Raw genomic sequence first — 18,481 nt, 5'->3', positions numbered from 1 at the left:
AACCAAGCTCGTGGAAACTCATGAACTCTAGAAGACAGCTGTAGAGACTCCAGGGGACCTAAGTAGGCCCTCCATATGTGGGAGACAGTTGGAGAGTTAAAACAGACATAGCTCAAATATGTAAATTTAGTTCAATTCCTTAGGTACTGAGGAACCATAATAAAACATAAAGATGGGGGTTTCAACCTAATGCTGTTTTCTGCCTTAGTGGTATATACTTTCCTAATATGCAGTTTTCCTAAAAATACAGACAGTATCATCCATGCTGTGAAGACTTCACACACTTGATCATGACTACCACACAACAATAAAAGTGAAGAGTGGCTGAAACGTCCCTGTGTGCTGATAGTGCCAAATGCACTAACATGATACACTGTGAACAACTGAGAAAATAAGTGAGTAAAATGGTATGAGCAAGACTTGTACAAGCAAGGTAGGAGATAGAATTCTTTCACAGAAACAAGTTGTAAAGAACAAACTGTCACACCTCCAAGTTCTCAGGGTGGCAAATCAGATGCAAGTAATTAGGTTACACAGAAACTAATAAGTGTGAAAACAAAATTTTGGTTTCTGGATCCACAGTAACTTGCCTTCCCCTTGTCCTTGTAATCTATCTCTTGGCCTGTACAAGGTTGCTGCTACATTTTCAAATACAGAAACATCTTTATTAGATTATTGGTGCTATTAATCATCTACCAAGAAAAATAATTACAAGTGTAAGACAAGATTTGGCTTATGTTGCCATTGCAGATTGTTTTAGCAAACAAGTATTTCTTTCCTTTTTACTTTTTTCTTCTGTTTTTCTTTAAGCAGTCCCACATAAATACATGATCAAATTTCATGCAAAGGAATGCTTGTCTGCCTCCTCTAACTTTCTAGCAAATAATGGACATTACAGAGTAAAGTGGCTTTCATCAAATGACATTTTAAATTGAACTAGGGTTTTTCATCTGCTTTGTTAATCACTTTTTGCAGATTAAAAAACATGCTCTGCCTTTCAGATATATTTTAAGTGAACTCTACGTAGACTTTAAACCCAATATCCTTAAATTTTTTCATTGCATAACTAACTTTATTGAATTAATTACAATGTATCTTCTGACAAAGTACCAGAAACTCCAGAATCTAAGTATTACAGAATACATCTAAGCAATTCCACAAACAATAAGCCATTTCCATTAAGCAATGCCACTAAGCATTATCTTAAGTTCTTCCTGTTTCCATGAAAGTCTGCTAAGACATCCCTGCAAATACCACAGAACAATATGGGTAAAAAGAAAAACTAATAGATCCTCCTTCTCATTTGTTATTTAGCGAATGGAGTTAAGCTTTGTGACATGAGAAATCATGGCTATGTAAGTCTTACAAAACACTAAACAGATAATATAATGTTTTAAGAAGTACATACCTAGGTATTTTAAAAAATAAATGTGTTTTTACCATTACCTGCAAATTCTTCTGAGGAAACACTTTCGTATTGTTCAAGATTATAAAGATGATGTATTAAATTACAGAGTTTGTATCTCACCAAAGGGAAAAGCACAATAAAAAATAATGCACATAAATACAGCTCTTTACTTCTGTTTATAAAATATTAAATTAAATAACTGCTATGTCAAAAAAGATAAATAAAAATTATACAATCACTTTAAGCATATGATCAAGAGCTACAAAAAGATATTTTCAGGGATTTACTAGATGAATAAATGAATACTAATTAAGATTTTTTTCCTTTGATTTAAATTTCATGACACAAATAATTTAATCCTTAATTGTATCAGCAGTATCTACCTTCTAGTCTTCAGTGGCATAAATGATTTATTACAGAGGGAGTAAACCATACTTCTGTTCCATAGGACTCCCTTTAGCTGGTATACTGATGGTAAACTTTTTAGAAGACTGCTACCACATTCCAGAACTTCAGATATAACCTTAATTAAATGAAACAATCAAGTTCTATATTATAACTGTTGCATTTAAGAGTAATTGCTTGCTTTCACCCATTTTTTCTTAGTCTCAAGTGTTAATATTTAGTAGAGTGTTTGCTGCAATGTGGGAGTCAGAGATGGAGATGCCAGCTTCATCTTGTTCAGCACACAATGGTTCTCCCTTTCTTTTTATTTATTCAACTCCTGTTTAATATGTGTGTGTGTGTGTGTGTGTGTGTGTGTGTGTGTGTGTGTGTTTGTGTGTACACATGTGACTTGAATTTAACTCTACATTTGTGAATATAGGCTGGATTTTACTGTATGATTGTGTATGTAACTTGGACTCAACTCTGCATATACATGCATGTAACTTAGATTCAACTATTATTGTAGGAAAAGATGTTCTAAGCAGCAACCATGTAGCTCTCCTCCATCTTGACTGGTGACCTCATCATGATGTAGGCAGCCACATGGCTGGCATCTTTAACTAAAGTTAAAGAGTACATGTCATATGACATTTAGACCTAATGAGCTCTCTGTTCATTCTATTAGGAAGCAATAAGTCTCAAGTATTTTGGATTGGTAAGGGCTTTTGTAAGATGATAGGGATGTAAAGTTATTTGTGACTCAACTCTGCTTAGAGAATATACTCTATATGGTGATAAAAATTTAAGGTCATAAAGGTCTATTCAGATTAACAAAAGCTGATTTAGAGATTTACACCTAAGTACTTATTTCTCTGCCAAGTGTTCAACACCAACCTGACAGAGAATTTAGATATGAGGCAACCGTTTGATATATAAGGTATTAGATAAATAAAATATCTACTCCATAATAGAGTTTCAGGTCCCCTGAGAGGATGCTTTTCCCAGAGTTGGGTATTTGGGCAGAGGCACCCATGGCTTGTCAATGGCAGTGCTGGCCTCTGAGCTCCCTCAGTCTGCTACTCATGGGCCCAACCCCAGCTCCAGACCCCTTTTTCTCCTGTTCCCATTTCACCCTGGGATCTTTCCCCTGTTACTTTTCCTTGCCTTCTCAGGAGACAGCCCTACCAGTTTGGTAAAAACTTGTTCTGTTTCTACCAACAGAAAAGAAATTTTGGTTACTTTACTGAACCCACTATCTATGATTAATAGGTTTATTTTGATACCTAGAAGAGCTTCAATTTAAGATCATCATTTTTAAGGCTAAACCCAAGAGGGATGTAATATAATGTCCTAGTCTTTTGTTTTGTTTTTTGTTTGTTTGTTTGGTTTTTGTTTTTCAAGACAGGTTTTCTCTGTGTAACTTTGGAGCCTGTCCTGAAACTCACTCTGTAGACCAGGCTAGCCTCAAACTCACAGAGATCCACCTGCCTCTGCCTCCTGAGTGCTGGGATTAAAGGCAAGCAGCACCACCACCTGGCTGTAAACTCAGTCTTATGAAAGCTCCTAACATATTGTAAACTGTTAAGAAACACAAGTTCATAGTCATCTTGTAAATGATCAGATTCCTCATTTGCAGTTATGATAAGTACTAACGATAAGTACTAACATAATTACAGAAATAAGCCTTACTTAGTACCCTGTATATGTTTTCAAAGCTAAGCTTAAAAATGTTTAATTTTAAAAAGCTTTTTGCAGGACTCTGGAGACTTTGAAGATTCCCTCACGGAAGGCCTCACCCTCCCTGGGGAGCAGAAAGGGGATGGGATGGGGGTTAGTGAGGGGCAAGGGAGGAGAGGAGGGAGAGGGAACTGGGATTGACATGTAAAACAAGCTTGTTTCTAATTTAAGATTTTAAAAAATCTGAAAAAGAAAAATAAATAAATAAGCTTTTTGAGACAGAGATAGATGCCAGTTCCTGCCAGCACCCCTATCTCCTCCAAAGAAGATAGATGGGCACAGAAAAACCCCACTTGGAGCTTGCTTCAAATGTGGCAAAGCTGACCACTGGGGGGGGAGGAACTTACCTTTCACCTCAACTGCTGCCAAGACCCTTTCTAGACTGTGAATGTTGTTAGGGTGTGTAAATACAAGTTATAAAGGTCTACAGATGAAAAAGCTTAAGTGGTGATAAAAGGTGATATGAGATGAATAGAAGAATGAAACATGTTCCAGATTTCTCTTTTACATTAAGACTCAAAAGTTCACAGTCATAATATTAATCAATGTAATTCTGATAAGCTACTAATCTAGCTCTGGCAGAACACCACTAATATTACCATAGCCACAAGCTCAAGATTCTAAATTCCCTTCCATTGTTGTTGTTGCTGTTGTTTAAGTATAGACTTAAAAGTGCTTCTCATTGTGCTAAAAGCAGATGTCAAATCTCTAGTTTTCTGGATAGAGGAGTGTTAATGCTTTTAACCAATACCATTTTGGAGTCTCCCATGATTCAAAAACATGAGTATACTGCCTTTCCTACAATGTGGATTTCAGTATAGATTAAAAGCAGTGGGAATGCTAATGTGTCTAAAACTTACCTCTTTTGTAAAAGTGGACTTGAACCCACCTCAAACAGGTCAGAACCCACCTCAAACTCCAGATAAGTACTGTCTAACAGCCTAAGTTTCCCCACCTACTGCCTGTTCCTGAGGGTGGGATATCCACCTCCTATCTTATCAAGACCTAAAAAAATAAATAAATAAATAAATAAATAAATAAATAAATAAATAAATAAATAAAACCCTCTTGGCACCAACTGAAAGCAGGAAGCAGGGTTTAAAATGGGTTCACCAGACTAAAGATAAATAGGTGTTTTATTGGGGAGCAACTTACTCAGATAAGAGTAAATAACCACTGCAGCCTTCCTGCTCCAGAAGATGCAATCTCTGCCTTTCCAGTGTTCTCCGTGACCCAAGAGAGCTTGTGCACCCAGCTACTCTACCTCAAAGTGGTCACTGCACCTGAAACCATACCCAAAGGTATGGTCACTTCTTCAAGTTCACTGGCAAGGCAAGATGCCACTACACCCCCTGAACTTATTAACTTTATCTTCTGCTCTTCCTCTCAAACTCTGCATCCTAGACAGTGTCACAGTGGCTACCCACAAATTGTTTAACCTCACAACTGTGGCTACCCACAAATTGTTTCAACTAGACCTGCACTTTCCCAGTGCTATACAATCCTACAGAGCCTGCACAGCAGTAAAACAGCCAGCCATCCCAGGACTTGGCCAGCATCCCAGCTTTCTTAGGTTCCCCAAAGATGCCAATGGCCCCAAAAACCAGGAAGCAGTCTAGAGAATACAGTGCCCCCATTACCACCTCACCAGCTACCCCTTCCTATTTCCCCATCTTTTTATAATAAACAAAAGGGAGGAATGTTAGCATTCAGACATTTACACTGGCCTGCTCTCAAAGACCTAGCAGAACACATCAGCAGCAGGAGCTAAGATATGACACTACAGCCACTAAGTAAAGTACTCTCCCTATGCTGGTGCACTATAACCCCTTATAAGAGCCAAGATCTTTTCACCTCCCTCTCTCTCTTTCTTCCGGATCTCACTTAGAGGCCACCTCTGCACCACCACCACAACCCCCCGAAATAAACTCCCATGTGGAAAAAAATAAAAAGAATATTTAGACAGAATAGAGTAAACTGTAGCACCCACTAACCTGCCATCAATGAGTTTCAGAGCCTTATGCATGACCAATAGAACCTTAGGAACCACATATTCCACTTGGTGTAGTTTTCTTCATCTATGTATGTGATAACAAAAGCTGTTCAGTCTATTTAGCAAGGTGGTGGACATGTTAAATGAAAAAAACATGGCAAGAGCATGTTATAATGAAAGCATTAAACAATAGGTTATATTGCCATGAGCTATTATTCAATGAACACAAACCATTCAGATCATTAACAGGAAATTACAAAGGTAGAAGAGAAAATCCCAAAGGGGAAACACACACACACACACACACACACACACACACACACACACTAAGTATCTTAAAGCTGAAATTTTTACTCTTGAAAAAAAAAACAAGGAAAAATGTATATACTTCATGAGTATTTTGTGGATTGTTTAGGGAATGCAGGGAAAGGGAAATAATGAATTAAGCATAGCATTAGTCATTACTACAGAGAAATCACTTCATAGTGCTGTTCTACACACGTGCCAAACTTGCCAAACTTGTGCTGAGTAAATTATATTTAAAATTTTCACTAGCAATAACTTATTTTATTCAGATTTAGTTAAAGAATACAGTGCTATGAAAGTGAACAACTAAATTCAGAAAAGTACATATTGTCAGCATGTACAAATCAGCAACTGTTTTGAAATATTAACCACACATTCTAAATATAATTTTGCAATCCTAGCTACCTATATATTATTTCTTCTTTGGTATATTTTGGAAATTAAAGATGTGTGTGTATGTTTGTGTGTCTATGTGTCTATTAGTTGCATACATATGCAACTTTAAAAGCATTTAAAATTATTGTTCTGTGGATAAGCAAATGTACTTTCTCTTCTTTTCTTACTTGGGGAATGATTCACCATCTCAGTACAGAAATGCAGAGACAGAATTGAAATTTGAACCCATCTTACTCCCAGCCATGCTCTCAATTGCTTCACTCTTTTCTGGTTGTTGTCATGAGAGTTGCAACATCTTCTGTGACCTCCAACACGTGGCACCATCCCAGAGAACTCTGTTCTCCTTGATGGACTTACTCGATGCCACAGCTGCGATATTTCTAGAAGAACATGAATAACCAATGAGGAAGAACTGGATTCAGCCCCTGCTCTCTTAGGAAGAAACAGAGTGAATCTGCAGGTCTTTCTATGGGTCTACAAACCTACCCTGTGAGATGGAAAGCTTGCATAGCAATTTTCCAAGCTTTCCACACAAAAACTTAGCTGAATAATTTGAGAAGGAAAAAAAGGGGAGGGGGGATCAGGAAACACACAAGGGCATTCTGTTGTTTACTCCAATAAGGAAATTTGTTTATCAGTTAAAGAAGTCTTTATCTCATTAACAGTAAATTAAAAAACAAAAACAAAAAACAAAAAACAAAAAAAAAACACCTGACACACAATATTTTAGAAAGGTCAAATAAATTACTTGGTATTTCAAATTATCCCAAAACTATATTAGCAAATGTTGATTACATGTTACCTGTAGAGCATGAAAAACTCTTAGGATGCTAGGGAAATTTCTGTTGCCGTAAGAAAAAACAAATGAATCTTTAACAATTTTATGGCAGTTAGAAGAATAAACTCTACAATTAAGAGTACATTTGAGATTAATTTTATACACACACACATACACATACACACACACACACACACACACACACACACACACACACACACACACACACACCACGGACCTGTAAACCTATGTTTGCTATGCCCATGAAATGTTAATTTTCTTTTTAACTCTTTCCTAACATTTCTCATAACCCAACATCACAGGAAAAAGAAAATGTATCTCCTCCCTCACTCCCTCACTCCCTCACTCCCTCACTCCCAAGGGCTAGGTTCAGAGGGTTCAAGAGCTGAAGCAAGTAACCCCAATACTTCCAATGAAGCATTTTATCAGGGAATGCAAAACAGAGAAGTGAAACATTCATGTCCACCAGTAGCTAGTGAAGAGAGCTCTGTGTTTTCCTGTTCCTGAGAGGGCGTTGGTGAAGACCAGCCACACACGGGACACTGAGGGCTGACCACAGTGATGGACCCCTACAGCCCTAGTTCAGAGTGTTTTGTAATGTTCTGATAGAATACCCAACATTGGTCATCTATAATGAACAGGAACTTATTGGCTTAACATTATAGGTGCTGGAAAGCTTTGCAACACATGGAAACCACTAAAGAAAACCACAACCAATCAAAATGCAAAATCATGGAGCATCCCCCAAGGGATACCTCTACAAAACACTCCTGCTCTAAGGCTCTAGAACACTGAAGAAGAGGGGACAGAAAGATTATTAAAAGAGCCAGAGAATCAAGGAGTAAACTGTGAGATTGTGCCTCCCTGGAATGTCAGAAGCTACACACAGACAGTATCATATAACTGCCTAAATTTAGCTTAACAAGGACAACAGCCATTCCAGAGAAAAACCCACAAGGCCTCACTGAGGAACACTGAGAGCAGAAGAGGTGGTCTTCCCCAGAGGAAGAGCACAATTAGTTGTTCAGTGCCAAATGGTCAGCCCTGAAAACACACATAGAAGGAACATTACATGCATTGATGGGATCATATTTATTTATATGTGTGTGTGTATGCATGTATGTATGTATGTATGTATGTATGTATGTATGTATGTATGTATGTATATATGTGTGCTACAATAACAATTAGTGGGGGGAAAATAGACCATGTATTTAAAAGAGAGTAGGGAGGGTATATGGGAAGGTTTGAAAGGAAGAAAGGGAAGGGAGAAAAGTATGTAAATTATAATCTTAACAATTAAAAATACTGCCACTGGAAAGGACCTTCTTGACCCATCATAATATAGCAGAAGACATCGCACAGCACACACAGCTGAAGGATGGAGGGAGGAAGGGAGGGAGGGCGGGAGGGATGGAAGGGGAGGGAGAGAGAGAGAGAGAGAGAGAGAGAGAGAGAGAGAGAGAGAGAGAGAGAGAGAAAGGGCCCTACTGCTGAGGGAAAGGCCCTGAATAGTGCTGTAAAAGCAATTCAGTTTCAATGTGAGTTTTTGGAAAGACAAACATGCCAACCTAACATGCTCTTTAACCTGTCAATAGAGACTTTCTCCACTGGGCTTTTTTTTTTTTTTTTTGTGGAGGGGTGCAGGAATTAGTTTGTTCACTTTGGGATTTTTGTTTTTCCTTTATGACCATGTGTTCTATTTTCCTTTTCTGTTCTAATAAATACTTTATTAACATCAGCTTCTTTTGTATTAATTCACTTCATTTTAATGAGTTTCCTTATATTTGACCTTTTTCATTTCACCTGCACCTTTACTATCTTCTCATGCCAAGCAGAAAACAAGATATACAAAGACTGGGTGTGTGAACAATGTATGCCCAAGAGAAAATGGCACTTTCCTTCAACGCAGGTCCAGCTGGCCCTGTAGTAAACTGCCAAACCAATCAGAATAGGTTCTCTACTGGCCTCAGCCTTCAGTCTCTACACATAACGTTCCTAGAATGAACAAACTATCCAAGCAGACATACAGCATGAGAAGCAGAGAAGAAAATTATCTCCCAAAGTCATAATTTCCCTAGAAAACAAAACAGTGTTTGTTCACATTCCAAAACATTTTATCCTCTCACCGGAAACATGATCTAAAAAGGTCTACTGTCTTAGCCTTCCTTCATTCACAGCCATAGAACTTTTCAGGAATACTTGCTCCAAAGCTATAGTCACAATTATTTATTGAACTACCACAAAGCTTGATGAGTTCTGCGTGGTATTGAGCTCCCATGTGGTGGATTGTGAAAAATGACATTTAAAAGTTGTCCTTTTACTTATACATGTACACTACTGGATGGGCAAATGGACATGCACACACACCCAAAATTATTTGTTTAATTACTTAAGAGTACTATGAAAAGAATGAGTTACAGAAGTGAAGGGAAACTTCTTTAACTGTAGTAGCAACTGATACTGGACTGAGATGTAAATCAGATGATACCAGTCACAAAAAATCTGGAGTAACAGATTTCCAAATCAAAACATAAAGGCATATAAGGAATTAACAGACCTTGAATATTAAAGGAAAAGGGAGTGGGACAAAGGAGAAGGTTGGGGAAAACAGTGGTAAGGGACAGGAGCATGGAAGCCACAGGAAGGCATCTGAGTTTGGCAAGGGGTGAGAGGTGGCATTCTAAATTTCAAGGATAGCATCAACGTGTTCCAACCTATTTCTAAACATGCAGCTGCTGTGTAGACAACAGAATTCAGGGACTGTCAGGATGCCATGCTATTGGATGCTCAGGAGAGATGGGAGTTCTTACACTATGGTTACAGTTATGCTGGAAGGGAATTGAAAGTACACTATGATTTCCTGGCAGATTAGGCTAGGGGTATAAAGGGAAGCAAAGTGTTAAAATTCTTGAGTTTCTAGTTTAAACCACTGGATGGATATATGATGCATATGGCACAAAAGGGAAGGCTTGGGGGAACAATTTGAGATAATTTTTATCAGCACTTTTTTTTTAAGTTAATGCTGTTTCTTTTGGGCTCATCTGTCAAGTTTCTCCAACAACTTCACAATCTTTCATGTGCTACTTTTTTATCCTCATGTACCCAGCACAGCTGATAATGAATAATTGTTAAATTTAATCACTGAAGTGGTCTTATAACAAAAAAGTCGAATCAACATTTACAAACCTTACGTTGAAAATATCAAATACAGATGCTCTAGACAAAGATACTGTTTGCTTAACATTGAAAGGTAAATGCTATGAGTTTGTGTGTGAGTGTGTGTGTGTGTGTGTGTGTGTGATATATACACTCTATTAAATGATTGGTGGCATAAATGAAATTAAAAAGCAAATCTTCCTTTTGGAAGTCACTCAGAACCTTCATATACTAACCAGGTGTTCTAAGAGATGTCAAATCTTACTCTTTAGGTTTCAGATTAATTCTAACAAAAAGAATATCAGACTTTAATTATCCTTCTTTATGGGTCCTTTTGGAAACCTTATACTTTCATGTCTGAAATACTTTTTCTTAGAAGTAAGCTAAAAATAAAAGAAAAAGACTTGACATCTCTTAAAACACCTGATGCATAAGGTGATCTTGAAAGACTAGAAACCTTTGGCATCCTCACAACCAACATAATAACACTCATGAATGTAAGCATAGCTTATGTGTCCTAAATAGCAGTGTGACGAAGCAGAATCTTAGCAGCTGGCTCTCATATGGATAATAACAGCTTTGACATCAGAAAATTTTCCATCCTTTTACTGCTATTCTCTTGGGAATAAGCCAGAGAAAACATTTGATTATTTATTTTAAAATGTTTAATATGTCTTTTATTAATCTGACCTTTGACAAATAATTTGCTATCAATTTGGAAATCTAGAAGGCAGCATTTTTTCAAAGTATACATTTCCATTCTAAAATATGTTAAATAGATTAGAATTAAACAAAAGTTCTATTGCTGTAAGTATATTTTTAAAACTTATTTATTTAAAGTTATTTTAATAATTAATACTTACTGGGTCAAATATCATCAGCACTAAGATTAGCTACAAGGGAGCTGAGAGGGGAACATTTGTACAATGAAAACATCAGGAGAGATAACCCTGTGCTACAAGAAAACATCAGCAGAGATATCCCCAGAGAAAGTTCGCATTTCTTTACCTAGTGCCTGTAATACCACCTCAAACACAACTATCAACATTTAGACCCAACACGCTCATGACATGGTCAAGTCATCCCATTAGTACATTATGTTTTTGTGGTTTTGCGGACTAGCTAAAATAACTGATTTAGTTTGGTAACCCCAACCTAGAGCATCTAACATATGGTAAATGCTCAATATATTTCTTATCCTTCCCTGCTTACTCCAAACCTTTAGCCACAACTTCGTAATACTCTGGAAGGTAGAAATACAATCCCAAGGCCAACAATAACATGTTTCTATGGCACAGCCATCTTTAAGACTTCCTAAAGTGTTCGTATTCAGTTTCAACTGAGCCCCAAACCACCAACTCTCAGTATTTATAATCTTTTAACCAAAATATCATACTAACATAGGTCAAATATATCAAGGCTTGAAATAAATCCCTCCTGAAAGTTCTTCCTTTTGAGAAATATTTTGTCTAACAAATCCATTCAGCAACTTACATCAAAAAGTGTTCAACAGGCACTTCTCCAATCACAGTACAGCAATGCCCAAACCTTACATGAAGCTTAAATGTCCAGAAAGGAAGCCAATAAAACAAGAAGGGAAAAATAACCAAATGTTGGTAAACATGCAGATACTGGAGGCCAAGAAGAGTTGATACCCAGGTCCCACAGAGGATGTGTGCTTTGTCATGCTTCACCAGAGTGGGCAGTATGACACTGTAAACGTACCAACATTAAAATGTTACGAAGTGTCTATTCCTGATGGAAATTGTATAACTGGGTATGTTTTAGAACTTCTCTTTTTAAACTGTCTATAATTTAAAAGAGTGTAAGCCTGTACATTCAGCTAAAATTTTAACTGTTCCAACTACCTATAATTTTAAAGACACATTTGACCAATAATGCAAAAAGACTATGTTATTTTTTCTAGTAATGAAAAAAATCACATTATAAAATCATCATATGAAGAACTGAAAATGTATAAACAAGAAACTATGGAAAAATTAATATGGCTAGGTGTGGTGCATGCCAAGAAGCACAGCATTTGGATGCCTAAGGCAGAAGGATTAAGGATTCTGGGACAGCTTGGAATACACAGTAACCTTCAGGCCAGCTTGGATTGTACAGCAAGCCCCTATTCGAGATGGGGAGAGAAAGAAGAAATATACTTACTGGTATGCTAGGTGGTATTTTACTAGAACATGTTTTTCCAGATTTTATTTTGTCTGACATGCATCATCTTTTTAAAATTAAAAAATTCAAAGTGAATGCTAAGATGGATTAAACAGCATATTAAAAACAACACCCTGGATTCCAGTTCCCAATATGCACACACAGGTAAATAGATCAATTAAACTGAAGTGAAGGTATGAAACACAGTCAGGACTCAGCTAAGATTAAAAAGTGGAAAAACAAATAAAAAATAAAGAGTAAATAAAACATGGAGAAGGAAATTTGGTTTGAATACAGAAAAGCAGTTTATAACAAAAAAAAAAAAAAAAAGAGCAAACTAAGTCCTGATTTCAAAACAGAACACCAACATCCTTACCAGGAAAATTCTTCAAAAGAAAATCTTAAAAAGCAAGGGGGGGAAAGAGATTACCTTAATAAGTAAAGCCAGACTGACAACAGACTCCAAAAGGTGTCTGCACAGAACAAAAACGGGATGATTACTTTTAGGTCGTTGCCAGCTTAGAATTCTCTATCTAGCAAGGTTAGTGTTATTCAGCATATACTGATCACATTCTATTCAAGTCAGACTCTGCCTAGGTGGTTATGGTACAACGAGACATAAAACAGAAAAAGCCCCTGATTGGACAGAGCTTACAGAGAAGAAGAATTCTTTGTTCAAAAAGAGTAAAGTCAAAACTAATCCTTTAATTGGTCTCTGCTCTCCTGGTGTCCTGAAATTTCTTTTCCACTGCAATTAAGAGAGATTAGAACAGTAGATATTCTTAAATGACTTAGCCAACTGCAGGCCCTATGCTTTGTTGACATATGACATCTGTCACATCACATGGACTTTGCAGGTCTTCCTGTACCTGGGCAGATTATGGGTAGAATGACAAAAAAAAAAAAAGGATTTGGGAGGCCCCCTCCCACACAACAGTTTGCTGCTACTCTTACTGTAGCTCCCATTGCACACACAATTTACATTTCAGTCTTTTGCATTCAATTTTTTTGACTGGGACTCCTTCACTAGACAGTAGGTTCCATGAACATAAGAGCTAGCGACATCCAGCACAATCCGCTAAAATACAGTGTCATGGTACTGAACTGTTTCATCACTGAAATGAACTTCCACATCTGATGGACACCTTTCACTGTTAACGAGATTAGACTTGGAGTCATTTTGGAAATCTATCTCTGAGTGGGTACGCAGAGATGTTTCCTGAGAAACTGAACTGAGGAGGGCAGATCCACTTCATACGCTGGGGCCACGGATTGAATCAAAAATGAAATGAAGAAGCAAGCTGAATACCAAAACTCATCTCTCTGATTCCTGACAGTAGATGAAACACAACAGAGCAGCTGCTCACCATTGCTGCCACCACGTCCTCCCCAGTGTGATGGACTGTGTGCCCTCAAAGCAAGAGCCAAATGAAACCATTCTTTTCCTGAAGTGCTAACACAAAATACATCTTGAAAAGTAAGGTCTTGTTACACAACTCAGGAGCTTATCTTCAGGTAAATTATCTATTCTCAGTGAAACTACCTAATATCAACTACTATTAAAAATGATTTTCACAGGTGAACTGGGAAACATGGTAGCAGCACCTGGATTATATGTGTACTATACTACCAAACCACAGGGTGCCACTGATTTCATCCCCATAGACTTAGGGATCTAGATTATGTTAATATACTTATGTCTAAGGATTAGTAGTGCTACTGTTTTAATATTAAAGGCTTATCATGACAACTAAACCTTAAATCATTTCTCCCATAAAACAGCACAAGCAAAATACACAATTAGGTAGGGGGTGAGAGAGCTGGATGGATATACAGACACCAACATATAACCCTCAAAGAAGTCCAAAGTTAAAAAAGAGAAACCCAAAGGGCATATAGCAGTGAATAGATTCCTATCTCAAATAAGTGAATGTCACTATGACAGAAATGAGTCAGATAATATCAAGCCTTCCCACCCATTCAGCACTAGCCTCTGAAACATACAGGAAACAGTCTCAATTCAATTTTCCTTCTTCAAAAATAAAAATTTACTTACCAAGTTGGCCATATAAATTGTGAGCAGCCCTCTCCTGTAAATAATTTAAAAAAAAGATTAAGCTTTGATCTGATTTATAATCACTTTCTCATTATCAAAAAAAAATTTATCAGGAAGAATTGTCCAGAGTCTACAAAGATACTAATGTTAGAAAATAAGCAGATTGTGTTGAGTTATCCTTTTAACGTGCTGAGTTGAACCTACATTGACTATCTAGGTTATTCTACTAGCATAATAAATAATAAGATTCTACTTATTTGTCATTAAATATTTTAAAATAATATTGCTTTGCTGTTATTAGAAAACCCTCTAAACTCTATCTCTATTCTGTTAGAGACTTTTTTTTTTTTTTGAGATGGAGTCTCACTGTACTGCCCAGGCTGATCTCAAATGTCTGGATTCAAGCAACCCTGTAGAATAGCTAGTACTTCAGACTGGAGTTACTATATCCTGATTGTGCTAGAGCAGTGGCTCTCACAAACCCTGGGGGTGGAGGTCAAATGACCATTTCACAGGAGTCACATATCAGATATTTACATTACAATTTACAACAGAAGTAAAATTACAGTTATGAACTAGCAATGAAATAATTTCATGGTTGGGAGTCATCACAACATGAGGAACTGTATTAAAGGGTCACAGTTTTAGGAAGGTTAAGAAACACTGTGCTAGAGGATCCAAAATCCAGAAGAAATTCTTAAGAATTTATCTTGCCAAAAAGTCAAGGTCAGAATAATTTTGTAAATGTGATTTTATCAAAACATCAGATTATCTTTTTTGTTTTGCATGCAGCCAATTGTTCAATTTGTACATAAGCAATCACAACCCATTTGTAACTGATTATAAATTGTTTTAAATCACCTAGATATTTATCACATTTCTAAGTAAGCAGTCATGAGCAAAGTAACTGTCTATTGCCAAAAGATAAAAGTCCTCTAAATACAGCTACAGAAAAAGAAATATTTTTACCAAACATACTTAACATTATCTCGGAGATAATGACAGCTTGTAAATCACTTTGATGGGAGATGTCATTCTGTAAATATGTTCCTCTTATTCATTTTATGAATAAAACACTGTGGCCAATAGGGCAGCAAGATAGTGGGTCTAGGAGATGTGGAGGATTCTAGGAAGTATAGGCAGAGGGTAGTCGCCATGTGATCCCCTGATGAGAGGATGAGAGTGAGGCTTTCTCCAGTAAGAGATCATGTTGAAATACTTTAATTAATAGAAACAGGTTAATAATTAAGACAAAGCTAGCCAATAAGAAGCCCCAGTCATTGGCCAACAACTTTATAATTAATATAAGTCTCTGAGTATTCATTTGGGGCTAACATGGCAGTGGACCCAGGCAGGCAGGAAAGAGTTATTGTTACATCACTTATTTAACCTTTAGTGCATTTGAGAAATAAGAAATACATTCTGTTCTCCAAGAAAAAGGTCTCATGTTTAGTAAGAAAGAGTTTGGGGGTAGAGTGAAAACAATGAGCCAAATATTCAAAACCTTGCTTGGATCTGAATGACAAGCACTTTTAGGACCCACAGGAAAGGTACTTCATATATGAAACAATCGCCCTCATGTAAATATGCCAGATCTAGATCTACATATCAATATTATGCATGCAACTGTCTTGATATCATAACTGTATACATTCTTGACTGTTCATTATTTAAAATAGCTAAGACTTTTAATATTTCCAAAACTACACTGAGACAGTATAACTTGGCACTGATGAAATGAATTTAGGGAAACAGAGTTCTAGTTAACTTTTATTGCCTTGTATTTTATCACTAAAATGAAGAAACAGAATTACTTATTTGCTAACAATTTTTAAACATAAAATTGTCTAAAGAAAATAAATTATCCACTCATACATATCTTGGCGGTAATCAACAACTACTTAATTGAGCTTAAGGCCTGATGACAGGAGGAAAATCTTGCCTAGTACTAGAAACCTAGGCAACTACCCAGGGCTAGTGAGGCCATAGATCTTAGAGGAGAACCTATTACTGCCACTTAACTAGACCAGCTTAATTCCTAACTGCACTATAACTACTCATACTCACAAATTAATGTAGCTTTTACCCCTCACCAAAGAAGATCCTCCTTGCAATAGATGGGGAGCACTAAAGAAAACTAGTCAAAATGCAGAGAATAACTGACTGTGCTGTACCAAGCCCCAGTGGCTATATTTACAACACAATTCCTGCTCTACAGCTCAGGGAATATCATGGCAGAAGGGGCAGAAAGATTAAAGCCATAGAAACAGGACATGCTTCACCCATAATAACCTAGCAATATGGCAGCTTGCATAAGACCCAAGCAAGGCCAACACTAACAGACATGGTGATATGGAAGCAGGAACTCTCACAGGAACTCACCCCTAGACAAAACTACAGGCAACTAAGAGCTGAGGACTGAGGGAGAATTAGTCTTCCCCAGGAATAAGCTCCTAATTATTAGCCAATACCAACTTGTCAACCTTAAAATTATATATATATATATATATATATATACATATATATATATATAAGCAATGCAAACAAATTCAGCATGTCATATTTACATATATATATATAATACACACGTGTGTGTGTGTGTGTGTGTGTGTGTGTGTGTGTGTGTGTGTGTGTGTGTGTGTGTGCGTATCAATGGTAGGTCAGAGGTCCAGACCCTCTCAGAGGCTTTGCTCTGGCCACCTTCTGTTCCTTTGGTATTGTCAGAAGACAAGATCAATTCTTGGGAGCCAAGGAAGACGGACTTCCTATGAGTACTGAAGGTACAACTTTAAATTTTCCCTCTTAAAATATCTAAATATTAAGAACTCCAACTCCCTCCTGTGCCAAACACAACCTGTTTAACCTCTGACATTGATATGAGGAGAATGGGCTAGAAGGGCTGCCTCACTTTCTTTCACCGCTTCCGTCTGGCTTCTCTCTGGAGTGCTGTGCTGTGCTGTCGGGCTTGAGAGCTGCAGTGGCCCTGAGGCCACAGCTCTCACTGGACATCTGGCTGGGGGTACTCAAAAGATCCAGCTCAAGCAGCCCTGCAGTCAGGAAGAGGGGAACCTCAGGGGGCCCTCTGCCAACCACTAATACCTGGTACCAAGAGCCAACTGAGATGTGATATGGAACTCTGTAGGTATCCAGGTGATTCCCATATGCTGGAATCCTGCCCACTCTGTGATGTCATAGATCTTTCCATTCATCAGTGTAATGTCACTGATCTTGAGGCCCAACATGTTTGAATCTGTCCAAGTCTCCTTCCTCGGCAGTATGTATGTAGCCCATTACACTTAGCACAGTATCTGGTTCTCTTAGGTTCATGTTCATCTCAAATCTCCTACACTTTCCTTTGCATCGACTACACATCACAGTATTCATTACTTCCCTGAGGTCACCTTGTAGCCTGGACAGAAACTCATTCGATGAACAGCTCAGTTCATTCTCTAGGGTTCACTGCAACCCATATTCCTCTGCCTTTTTAGGGTTGTTAACAACACCCTAAAACCCTTGAGGTTCCTCAACCTAGGATCATGATTTTTGTCATGATCACTGCCAGCTGCCTATAGACCTTCAGCTCAATAGTTTCAATCCTATCACATGAAAAGCATTTATATCATTCTCAGGAACCCCCGGCATGTTCAAAAGTCATGCCACTTCCTCTTTCCCTGGCAGCAGCAGCACCCATTAGCCTATTAGTCCTCTACTTGACTGAAGACAACTCTAGCCAAGCCTGCTGAACTAATCTTACTGCCATGGCCTGCTATCCTTCAGCAGAACCAAACAACAGAAGGCTGAAGAATCCAGTCAAGAGAAGAGCCAAGTGGCCTTATTCCTCCAGCCTAACAGGTCACCCAATCCCACCAGAACCCTCCAGCCCAGAAAGAGCCAGGAGCAGGAAAGTAAAAACTGTACTATCACCTATGCCCAGCCCCCCCCCTCCCCCCGCCAATCTCTCTGTTCAGTCTCCCACCAAAACTAAGGAAGGTACAGATCACAGCAGTTCAGCTGCTTACATGCATAAATTTCTACACTCTCCAGCCCATACAAGCAGTTCAATCAACCCAG

The 18,481-nt window shown here is 37.8% G+C and overlaps 1 protein-coding gene across 2 annotated transcripts in view; it reads right to left on the bottom strand.

Moving 5' to 3' along the window:
* The window catches only part of Tmem135 (transmembrane protein 135), a 188,202-nt gene that overhangs the window by 127,847 nt on the left and 41,874 nt on the right, over window positions 1-18,481 (bottom strand). For both annotated transcript variants that reach the window (XM_027407594.2, XM_035442406.1), the window contains one exon: window positions 14,411-14,444. In XM_027407594.2, coding sequence (XP_027263395.1) covers window positions 14,411-14,444 — 34 coding nt within the window. The remainder of the gene's footprint in view (window positions 1-14,410; window positions 14,445-18,481) is intronic.

This window comes from Cricetulus griseus, chromosome 3, assembly GCF_003668045.3.
Source record: "Cricetulus griseus strain 17A/GY chromosome 3, alternate assembly CriGri-PICRH-1.0, whole genome shotgun sequence".
In the NCBI taxonomy this organism is placed as follows: domain Eukaryota; kingdom Metazoa; phylum Chordata; class Mammalia; order Rodentia; family Cricetidae; genus Cricetulus; species Cricetulus griseus.
This window is presented reverse-complemented; position numbering and strand designations above follow the sequence as displayed.